Below are 12,118 nucleotides of genomic sequence, written 5' to 3'. Positions count from 1 at the left end.
ACACATTTGCACCTCTCACCTTTGCTCAAGTCTTTTTCAATGGCGACTACAAGCCAAATAAAGAAGATGAGTTTGATATTCTCTCCCCCCACCACTCCCAATAATTTTCCCTAGATACCGAGGCCAGATTCTAATTGGTCTGACTGTGAGCCCACTGCTGGGTAGGGACTGTCTCTATATGTTGCCAACTTGTACTTCCCAAGCGCTTAGTACAGTGCTCTGCACACAGTAAGCGCTCAATAAATACGATTGATTGATTGATTGACCAAAAATTCCATTTGCTCTCAGACAAATGGGAGAGAGTTCATTTTTGTGAACAGCTCCCTGAATCCATGCTTCCAAGTAGTCTCTGGCTTTGTGGACAAGACAACATTAATGCCAATAACATTAGAATTAATGTTAACAATTTACTAGTCATCACTTATTGCCATAGTTTGGGTTATCATTAAATCATATATTATTAATACAAATTTAATAATAATAATAATAATAATGGCATTTATTAAGTGCTTACTATGTGCCAAGCACTGTTCTAAGTGCTGGGGAGGTTACAAGGTGATCAGGTTGTCCCACGGGGGGCTCACAGTCAATCCTCATTTTACAGATGAGATAACTGAGGCCCAGAGAAGTGAAGTGAGTTGCCCAAAGTCACACAGCTGACAACTGGCGGAGCCGGAATTTGAACCCATGACCTCTGAGTCCAAAGCCCGTGCTCTTTCCACTGAGCCACGCTGCTTCTCTAAATTTGTTATGTGCAGCAGGATATATCCAGAGAAACTGTAGGTAATTGAAAGGGGACTTTAATTCTTAGAATAGCAAATGCATGTGATAATTCTTAGACAATGGCAAAGAGATGAAAGCTGCAAAAATTTTGAATTTATGTATTTTACATTCCATAATACTTAAACTACTAATGTCAGTAAAAATAAACGTCCATTTTTAAATGCTGACCAACCCCCTTCTCTAGTTTGCTTAGTTCCTTAAGGCAGACTACATATAAAAGAAACAACGTATAATGGAAGTGGAAATTAAAAATAGTGTAAGAAGGCACATAGATTATGCTGCAGAAACAGACAACTACAATTCATGTAAACCTCACCATAAAACTCATGCAACACTTCCTTGTATTAAGAACATCTAACATTACTAGATACACGAATAGTTTTGTGTACTTATAGGCAAATTGAACATATCTTCTTTAAGGGTATAAAAACACCATTTTACCCAGGTTTTTTCATAATCCTTTCTCATACAAAATGGAAAGTTTCCAAAATGGCCCTCTATTATTCTAAAAATTCAAATAAAATGATATTGATCTAAAATCCAAGCCACTTAATGATCTGCTTCAAAAACTGCAAATATCAGAGGTTGAAAAAATGAAACAAATGACATTTTGAAGGCAATGTTTCCTTTTACTTATAAGCATAAACCACACCCTTGATAGCTAAAACGTTACTGAGCGGCTGAGTCAGGGTCAAACCTAATAGCATCCTGGAAACAGCTGTCACTTTATAGATGAAACAATTAGAGCTGCTTTTTGTTAAAATTTAGAATATCTAATGTGAAAGTATGGTAAAAAATCCTCAGAATATACACAGTTGTTCAGGCAAACAATTTTGGGTGGAAATGCTAAAACTAGTGTGTGTCTTCTGGGCACAACTTAATTGGATTTACTGGTGTGGAATTATGTGACCTGATTAAATGCCCGTTTGTGTTAAGGATTTGGTATGTGCTTGTGTAGAAGCACATAACCTAATAAAATAAAATACCCTAATATAACCCTTATGTGTGTGTGCTGTGTATCTTTGTGCCAGCAAGCATTTATGTAATAAGAATGCATGCTTTGTAAATCTCACTGACACACACACACAGCGATGGAACAGAATATATAACTTACATATGTTTTATAAATCACACAGACATAGGGACATATATGCTATAGATTCTATATTTGTCATCAATATATATGCGATTTACAAAACATAAATTTGTATTATGTAGACACTTGATAACACATACAATGTTTAGCACATATATTTGTTTTATCTGAGATACATATCTATAAATGGGCCTATCTATCTATAGATATGTATCTCAGATAAAAATGAATTGGAGCCTAGAGATGTATGGCATGGGATTGGCAAAATATACAGTTTTATAACATTGGAAAATTTAGAATTACACTGTCAACTACCCCCTTCTCCTTGAAATATTACCCAACTTTGGTTTTACTGACACTGTTCTCCCATCTCTCTGATGGCTCATTCTCAGTCTCTTTCCGCGGGCTCCTTTCCCGACTCTCACGCTTTAACGATGGGAGTCCCTCAAGGCTCAGTTCTGGGTCTTCTTCTATTCTTCATGTACATCCTCTTGAGAAGCAGCATGGCTTAGTGGAAAGAGTATGGGCTTGGGAGTCACAAGTCATGGGTTCGAATACCAGCTCTGCCACTTCTCAGCTGTGTGACTTTGGGCAAGTCCCTTAACTTCTCTGTGCCTCAGTTAACTCATCTGTAAAATGAGGACTGTGAGCCCCATGTGGGACAACCTGATAACCTTGTATCTACCGCAGCACTTAGAAGACTGCTTGGCACATAGTAAGCACTTAACAAATACCATCATTACTGTCCACTTCCTTAGAGAGTTCATTCATTCCCATGACTTCAACTACCATCTCTATGTGGATGATTCCTAAATTAACCTCTCCATTCCTGCAGTCTTGCATTTCCTCCTGCCTTCAGGACATCTCTTCCTGGGTGTCTCGCCGATACCTCGAACTTACCATGTCCAAACAGAACTCCTCATATTCCCACCCAAGCCATAAACTTTCCCATCACTGTAGACAGCACCACCATCCTCCCTGTCCCACAAGTCCGTAAACTTGGCATTATCCTCCATTCATCGCTCTTATTCAGATCACATATTCAATGTCACCAAATCCTGTCCGTTCAACCTTCACAACATTGCTAAAATCTATCCTTTTCCTGCTACACAAACTGTTACTATTTTGAACCAAGCACTTACTCTAACCCGCCTTGATTACTCTATCACCCTCCTTGCTGGCCTCTTTGCCTCTTGTCTCTCCCCACTCCAGTCCACACTTCACTCCGTTGCCTGGATCATTTTTCTATAAAAATGCTCAGTCCACATTTCCCCACTCCTCAAGAGGCTCTAGTTGTTGCCCCTCCATCTTTGCATCAAAAAGGAACTTACCATTGGCTTTAAAGCACTCCATCACCTTGTCCCCTCCTAACTAACCTTGTTGATTTCCTACAGAGAAGCAGTGTGGCTCAGTGGGAAACAGCCCGGGCTTTGGAGTCAGAGGTTATGGGTTCAAATCCCGGCTCCACCACTTGCCAGCTGTGTGACTTTGGGCAGGTCACTTAACTTCTCTGGGCCTCAGTTCCCTCATCTGTAAAATGGGGATGAAGACTGTGAGCCCCACGTGGGACAACCTCATCACCTTGTATCCCACCCAGCGCTTAGAACAGTGCTTTGCACATAGTAAGCGCTTAATAAATGCCATTATTATTATTATTATTATTATTATTACTTCAACCTAGCTTATGCTTTGCTCCTCTAAAGCCACCTTACTGAAATTTAACCTCATCTATCTCATCGCTGACCCCTTGTCCACATCCTCCCTGTGGCCTAGAACTTCTTCCTTCTCCATACATGACTGGTGACCACTCTCTCCACCTTCAAAGCCTTATTTTTTAAATAGTATTCCCCAAGTGTTTATTATGTGTCAGGAACCGAAAGTACTAAGCACTGGAGTAGATACAAGTTAATCAGTTTGGACACAGTACCTGTCCTGTGTAGGGCTCACAGTCTTAATCCCCATTTTACAGATGAGGTAACTGAGGCACAGATAAAATAAGTGACTTTCCCTAGGTCACAGAGCAGATAGGAGGCAGATAATAGGGCAGAAAATCACCTCCAAGAGGCCTTCCCTGATTAAGCCCTTTTTCCCTCTACTCCTCCTTCCTTTTGTGTCGCCTATGGCTATACTCTGTAAGCACTTGATATTCAACCTAATTTCAGCCCCACAACATTTATACATATATATATCCATAATGTATTTACTTATTCTAATGTCTGTCTCCCCTTCTAATCAATCAATGGTATTTATTGAGCACTTCTTTGTGCAGAACACTGTTCTAAGCACTTGGGAGAGTAGAATACAATAGAATTTTTAAAAATAAGGGTACTTGTTAAGTGCTTACTATGTGCCAAGCACTGTTCTAAGTGCTGGGGCAGATATGAGGTAATCAGGTTGTCCTTCATGGCCCCACAGTCTTAGTCCCCATTTTACAGATGAGGTAACTGAGGCATAGAAAAGTTAAGTGGCTTGCCCAAGGTCTCACAGCAGACAAGTGGCGGAGTTGGGATTAGAACTCACGTCCTCTGACTCCCAAGTCTGTGCTCTTTCCACTAAGCCATGCTGCTTCTCTAATTAGCAGATATGTTCCCTGCCCATAACGAGTTTACAATCTAGAGGACAAACTTACAACCTGGACTGTAAGCTCCTTGTGGGCAGGGAACTTGACTACTAACTCTGTTGTACTCTCCCAAGTGCTTGAAACAGTGCTCTGCACACAGTTAGTGCTCAATAAATACAACTGACTATTAGAAAGTAAGCATAAGTGCTTGCAAATTCTGGAGATGCTGAAATACTGAAATGGTGTAAAAAGCACAGGTCCTTGAGCTCCTGCCTATTTTTTTTGTATTAGATATATCACCAAATATAAATGTGATGAAAAATAGCTCTCCAAATGCCACAAACTTAAGCCAAATCACATTTTCTGGATTGGCAATGGTTTCTGACACAATGAAAGGAGATAAAAACCCAGAGAGCCAAATAGTAATTAATGGCAAGAGCATGGCAGGATTTCCAATCATTAACACTTGGGGAGCAGAAAGACAGTTTAAAACTCATCACAAACCTTCTCCTGAAAGTTAAGAGCACAAACTAAAATCTCAACAGGAAAAAAGAAATTCAAATCCTGTTATTAAACTCTAGTACCGTAGAATAGTGAGTCGTACAAAGTTATTACATTGAACAGAGTAGTAACGCTTTAAAATATTAATTCATTCAATCATATTTATTAAGCGCTTACTGTGTGCAGAGCACTGGACTAAGCACTTGGGAAAGGTCAATACAGCAATAAAGGGTGACAATTCCCGCCCACAACCGGCTCACAGTCTAGAGGGGGGAAGACAGACATCAAACAAATCCAAAATATCTTTGCATAACACATATCACAGAATCAAAATGAAGAGCTAATACCCCTAGAAAATACCCCAAATTTTACTTTAAAAAGCATACCTGGAGTCGATCAACATGAACTTTGACCCCTCCAACCACTCCCTTCTTAAAAGCTGCCAACATATCCAATATGGGATTGAACCGGCTTCCCCTGATAATAAATGACATCAATAGTGAATTTATGTAATAGCACACTGCAAGTGACATTCACACTTGTCTATCAGATCCCTACCTGATATTATCCTCACGAATGAGCACGAGGAATAATGGCCGACCATGCATTCTCCAGTATTGTTTAATAAATTGCAAGGCATTCTAGGAAAAAATAACAGCACAACTAGGCATAAGCACCCGGTACTGAACAAACCGAAGTAATAAATAAAGAGCTAACAATACATTCAGCAAGTTATTTTAAAATGCCAGCTTCTCCTACTGCTCAACTGAAGTTTTTCAAGATGATAGAAACCCATCTTTTGTGAAATCTTCTTTCAATGGCCCAACTTATATTTTCTCATAAGGATGTACAACAATAAAGAGCAGGAGAAGAAATCTTTTCAGCTCAAAAGATGTCCTTTTTTTACGAGATACATTTACGAAAGGATATCAGTGTTTAAAGATGACCACTTAAGTTATCGGGTCTACATCATTTGAGCACAAGGTTCTAAAAAGTTGGCAACCTTTTCATTATTAAACCGGTATTGCTCAATATGTTAACTTGCCCATTCTCTACTGTACTGGGCACCTGCACCATGAACCCCCAGGATCTTATAATGCTGAGAATAATCGCCATATCAGTTTGAGAAAAAGCATGTTTTAAAATACCTTAATGTCATCAATTAGGAGCAAGACATCTTGGGACATGTAAAAGTCACTTAGGTCAAAGATGATAGGGTAACAAACCACAGTTTTTCCTAGGATTCGATAGATCTGCAAAGAATTAATGGACATTACAGTTTTAATGAAGTCTGTAAAAGGCAATTATGAAATGGGTTAATCACATAAAAGGCAAAAATCCAGATTTCAACATGCAGAAATACAACATGGACTACATACAATATATGCAAGGCTGTGTATTAAGAAATCCTTGACTTCACCAGGTATTAATTTACCTTCTTTTTTAATTAGAGTAGGTCACCTCTGACACCTTGAAAACAGTCTGTGTTAGTAAATATTGCTGTAATTAGGTGCTGAGGAAGCCCTGAAATAATTTAACAGTACAATGGTTATGTAGTATTCCTGGAGGGTTTCCATGGTTCAATATAAAAACAAACAGGTAGATTTACTCGCAGAAAATAAGCCTACACATAATTAGTTCAGCCATTTAAAGTAAGGTAACAACAGTTCAAAGATATTTTCGTTTGCGCTGTCTGCAATGCAAGTAACATGATTTTCCAGTGATATTTTTGCAAGCACCTTTGATGTGCCCAGACACCCAATAGGCCTGTCTGGTCTTCCAGACAGTCCTAGTTTTTCATTGATGCCCAGCTGGAAGTAGGCCTGCAAGACACAATTAATGGAAACACAATCATATATGATTCATTCAATCACATTTATTGTGTGCTTGTGCACTGTACTAAGCACTTGGGAAAATGTGATGTAACAATAAACAGACACATTTACTGCCCACAATCAGCTTACAGTCTAAAGCACTTACTATGTGCAGAACCCTGTACTAAACATTTGGGAGAGTACAACATAACAGAGTTGGTGCACACATTCCCTGCCCATAGGGAGCTTATAGTCTAGAGGGGGAGACAGATATTAAAATGAATTATAGATACATATATACGTTCTTGAAGAAGATGGGATTTAAATAAAGTATTGAAGATGGGAAGAATGATGGTCTGTTGGATAGGAAGGGGGAGGGAGTTCCAGCCCAGACACAGAATGTGGGCGGTGAGATGGATGAGACTGAAGAACAGTGAGTAGGATGGCATTAGAGGAGTGAAGTGAGTGTACTGGATTGTGGGGGGAAATCGGGGAGGTAAGATATGAGGGGGCAAGATGATGGAGTGCTTTAAAGCCAACGGTAAGGAGTTTTTGTTTGATGCAGAGGTGGAGAGTCAACCACTACAGGTTCTTGAGGGATGGAAAGACATGGACTGAATAGTTTTATAGAAAAATGATCTGGGGAAGCAGAATAAACTATGGACTGAACTGAGAGAGACAGAAAGCAGGGAGATCAGCGAGGAGGCTTATGCAGTAATCAAAGGCAGGATAGGATAAGTGCTTGGATCACTGGCATAGCAGTTTGAATAGAGAGAAGCAACGTGACCATGAGAAGCAGCATGGCCTAGGGGATAGAGCAGAGGCCTGGGAGTTAGAATAATAATAATGGCATTTGTTAAGAGCTTACTATGTGCCAAGCACTGTTCTAATCAAGGACCTGGGCTCTAATCCCGGCTCTGCGACTTGTCTGCTGTGTGACCTCAGGCAAGCCCCTCAACTTCTCAGTGTCTTAGCTACCTCATCTGTAAAATGGGGATTAAGAATGCGAACCCCATGTGGGACAAGGACTGTGTCCGTTGTGATTACCTTGTATTTACCCTAGTGCTTAGAATGGTGCCTGACACATAGTAAGTGCTTAACAAATACCATAAAAATAGAGAGGAAAGGATTTCTTTTTATCAAAGTTATGAAGGGTGAATCGACAGTATTTGGTGACACATCGAATGTGTGGCTTGAATGAGAGCGACGAGTGGAGGATAAGGTCAAAGTTACGGGCTTGTGAGACAGGGAAGATGGTAGTGCTCTCTACAGTGATGGGAAAATCACAGGGAGGGCAGGTTTTGGGTTTGAAGATGAAGAGTTTTATTTTGGAATTGTTTAGTTTGAGGTGTCACCAGGAGAGCCAAGTAGAGACGTCCTGAAGGCAGGAAGAGATAGGAGAATGCAATGATGGAGAAAGATAGGGTTGGAGATGTAGACTTGGGAATCATCCACATAGAGATGGTAGTTGAAGTCATGGGAGTGAATGAGTTCTCCAAAGATGGAGAATAGAAGGGGACTCAGAGAACTGCACCTTGAGGGACTCGCAGAGGAGCTCCTGAGAATGAGTGGCCTGAGAATAGGAGAACCAGGAGAAGACAGTGTCAGTGAAGCTGAAGTTGGATAACGTTTCCAGGAGAAGGGGCCGGTACACAGTGTCAAAGGCAGCTGAGAGGAGGAGGATTAGGATGGAATAGCGGCTATTGTATTTGGCAAGAGGTAGATCAATGGTGACCTTGGAGAATGTGGTTTCCATGGAGTGAAGGGGGTGGGAGCCAGAATGGAGGGAGTCAAGAAGAGAACTGGAGGAAAGGAAGTGGAGGCAGAGGGAATAGACAACTTACTCAGAGTTTGAAGAGGAATGGTAGGAGGGCAATGTGGCAATAACTGGAGGGAGCCATGGGTCAAGGAGGGGTTTCTTCAGGATAGGGGAAACATGAGCATGTTTGACAGAAGTGGGGAAGAAGTCACTGGAGAGTGAACAATTGAAGATAGTGGTCAGGGAGGGTAGAGAGAGGGGATAAATTCTTTGTTAAGGTGAGAAGGTATGGGATCAGAGGTGTAGATGAAGAGGGTAGATAATAACAATAATAGTATTCATTAAGCACTTACTATGTGTGCCAAGCACTGTTTTAAGCGCTGGGGGAGATACAAGGTAATCAGGCTGTCCCACATGGGGCTCAAAGTCTTAATCCCCATTTTACAGATGAGGGAACTGAGACACAGAGAAATGAAGTGACTTGCCCAAAGTCACACAGCAGATAAATGGCGGAGCGGGGATGAGAACCCACGACTTCTGACTCCCAAGCCGTGCTCTTTCCACTAAGCCATGCTGTTTCTTTGTAGATGAAGATGTTAAGAGGAGGGGGGAGATCTGCTTCTGAGATACTGCTGGGAAAGATGGGCGAGTCAAAGAAGGGGCAGGAGGAATGGGGGCCTGGAGAGCAGAAGGTGAAATTTTAGGGAGATCACGCCACCTGATGATTCCAATTTTATGAGTAAAGCATGTAGCCAGGTCAGTAGGGGCAAGAGATGGGTGGGAGTCAGGGGGACAGAGGGTTTGAGGAGAGAGTTAAATGGCAAGGGCAATGGGAGTCAAGAAGAATGGAAAAATAATGTTGCCATTAATGTTTCAACAATTCTGATACCTGGCACATCTAGGTAGGTTTGGGCAATATATACTTTTTATATCTTTATAAAACAGGATCAATTCTTAATGATTCTTGGGCTGGTCACACAATTGGATTCATATATTATATATTGAAGCTACAGGCTGCATCAAATAACCAGGAGGTTTCTTCCAGCCCTTTTTGCTCACATTCCATGTTCTTTTAAGGGAAAACCTTACAAAACTGATCTTTTTACCCCATAAGAGATGCAAGAAGTCTAATACAGGAACTGGAAACTTCCTGCTGGGGCAAAAATTTCCCAACTTATAAACCTGTTATCAACAAAGGTGTGGAAAGCATGCTCTATATGGGTTGGTCTGGCCAGATCACTCTACCATTCTCCAGCTCACTGTCTGCTTTAAATATTGCTCTTGCAACACTGGTTAGTAGGTAGAATGTGGGGAGGGTGTCTGAAAGGTCAGCTGGCTACAAAAATAGCCTAAAATCAGGACCATGTTCTGCAAAAAAACATTTTTGAAGCTTTCCTGGAAAGTTCTGGAAAGCTAGATAACTCATCATGGAAGATCAGCTGCTTCGTGGGTACTACTACTCCCCAGCCTCCAGAAAACTGAAATAAGGCAAGGATTGCCTTATTTCACACAAAAATAATACTCACACAGAACCATCACACACTGCTTCTCTTCCCAACTTCACAATCGATTGTACATAATTTGGAAGACCCCAGGGTGGCTGTTCAGCTGCTTCATTTTGTCTCACACTGATTTGAAAATGTAAGTTTCCCCGATACAGGTCAATTCTGTGTGACCCTGAAGATCTAGAAAAATGTTCTTTACAAAATATCTGCTCTTTACAAAGTATCCTTCTGTTTTAAACTCTTTGTGATCCTAGTAGGCTAAGGTATGGGAAAATTATTCTTAAACTGTTAACACAGCAACTGTTGCCATACAACTGATTCTTCTGAGTAAAAACATATTACAAATAAGCTTTTAAGCGGCTTAACACAGTACGAATGACAATTTAGAGACATTCTAATACAACACAAGGGGGAGCTCCTTTTCCCTTAAACAGCCTAAATTTTTCCAAAATACAGGAATCCATTGACACTATTTTAAATTAACTTCAAAAAAGCAATCATTAAATTTATTTCTCGCCCTTGTACAAGTAGATAAAACAATGATCTAATCACCTCTTTTCTTGTAATATAGAAAGAGAAAATACCCTAACCCTGATGGCAGTTGAAACATCCTGGATTAGACATTTTACCAGGCGGAAATGAGAGAATTCTTCCTTGACAGGCTCAGACTAAGATGCAAAAATGCAATGCACTTCACTACTATACCATGCATTTTACGGTGGTGATCAGATGGAAGAGGAAACAAAAGCTCACTAACTCATGGCAGGCGTGAAGCGCAAGAAATACATATACCCTCTATCCCAGACGCTTTTGGTTGAAGGAGCTATATTGCTGATGTAGTTTATGGCCACTACCTGCATGACTTTTTGTGTTCACGTGGAGCCTCCCTCTGATTAGCACTTCAGTTGCTATTTTGGGGAACCTGATGTTGTGTGGGTCTGTTTCTTCACCTCACGGACTGCATGTGGCCTTCTTTCAAAATGAACCACCCCCTCTCTGAGGGCAGTCTGCCAGATGAGCTACAGCTGTTACTTCACAGGAGTTCACAATGAAGGTGTGTGGTTTGAGGTTGTGCTTTAGCATTTCTTCTGCATGCTCTCACTGGGCACATATGAACTGGACTGGCATCTCCCACATATGCCAGTCCAGCAGAGCTGAGTTTCCAGGAAACATCACTTCATACTGGAAGGCTTGGCTGAAGTCTAGGCTTTTTTTCTTTTTCTAATGGTATGTGTTAAGCACGTATTATGTGCCAGGCACTGGGGTACATATGAAGCACTCAGGTTGGGCACAGTCCCTGTCGCTCATGGGGCTCACACTATTAATCAATCAATCAATCATATTTATTGAGCGTTTACTGTGTGCAGAGCACTGTACTAAGTGCTTGGGAAGTACAAGTTGGCAACATATAGAGACAGTCCCTACCCAACAGTGGGCTCACAGTCTACACTATTAATTCCCACTTTACAGATGAGGTAACTGACACACAGAGAAGTGACTTACCCAAGGTAACAAAGCAGACTAATGGTGGAACCGGAATTAAAACCCAGATCCTGACTCCCAGATAAATGCTTTAACCACTAGGCCATGCTTCTTCTCTGCTTTCATTAGGAAGTCAGTGTATTTATGGAGCTCCTGCAGAGCGCATAGCACTAGACTAGGCCCCTCCACTTAAAAGCTTTTTTGCTGTTGATCTTCTCTGAATGTCTAATTCTAAGCCTGCCTCATGGATGACCCTGGTGAAAATGCTCCAGAAGCCAAATGGGACTTTGGTAACAGATTCAAGTCTCACCCTCTATGAGAGATTGGGTATTCTACCCAGTGCTTATTTGTGTGGGGGATCACTGGGACTCAGCCCCAGAATTTATAAGATAATCCAGGGTCCTAGACCGGTATCTTGGACTCCTTCCAGAGAGCCTTGGGAGCTACTTGGTGAGCACTGTCAAGGAGAGGTTCATATCCACAAGCTAATAGGTCAGCAGACCGGGGTCAGAAGCTCGGTTGGACTAAAAGCCATGAAGCTGCTGCTTCCCAAACCTCTTATTCTTAAGAGTTCCAGTCAATTGTATCTACAGCTTGGCTCAGTGGAAAGAGCATGGG

General features: G+C 41.2%; 1 protein-coding gene across 3 annotated transcripts in view; it reads right to left on the bottom strand.

Moving 5' to 3' along the window:
- Window positions 1-12,118, bottom strand: part of PHKB (phosphorylase kinase regulatory subunit beta) — a 261,142-nt gene that overhangs the window by 42,610 nt on the left and 206,414 nt on the right. For all 3 annotated transcript variants that reach the window (XM_038753617.1, XM_038753619.1, XM_038753618.1), the window contains 4 exons: window positions 6,680-6,763; window positions 6,089-6,193; window positions 5,499-5,581; window positions 5,327-5,417 (listed from right to left, as the gene is read on the bottom strand). In XM_038753617.1, the coding sequence (XP_038609545.1) occupies window positions 5,327-5,417; window positions 5,499-5,581; window positions 6,089-6,193; window positions 6,680-6,763 (363 nt within the window). The remainder of the gene's footprint in view (window positions 1-5,326; window positions 5,418-5,498; window positions 5,582-6,088; window positions 6,194-6,679; window positions 6,764-12,118) is intronic.

This window comes from Tachyglossus aculeatus, chromosome 11 (assembly GCF_015852505.1).
Source record: "Tachyglossus aculeatus isolate mTacAcu1 chromosome 11, mTacAcu1.pri, whole genome shotgun sequence".
Lineage (NCBI taxonomy): Eukaryota > Metazoa > Chordata > Mammalia > Monotremata > Tachyglossidae > Tachyglossus > Tachyglossus aculeatus.
Note: the sequence above shows the minus strand (reverse complement) of the source record. Positions and strands in the feature narration are given on the sequence as shown.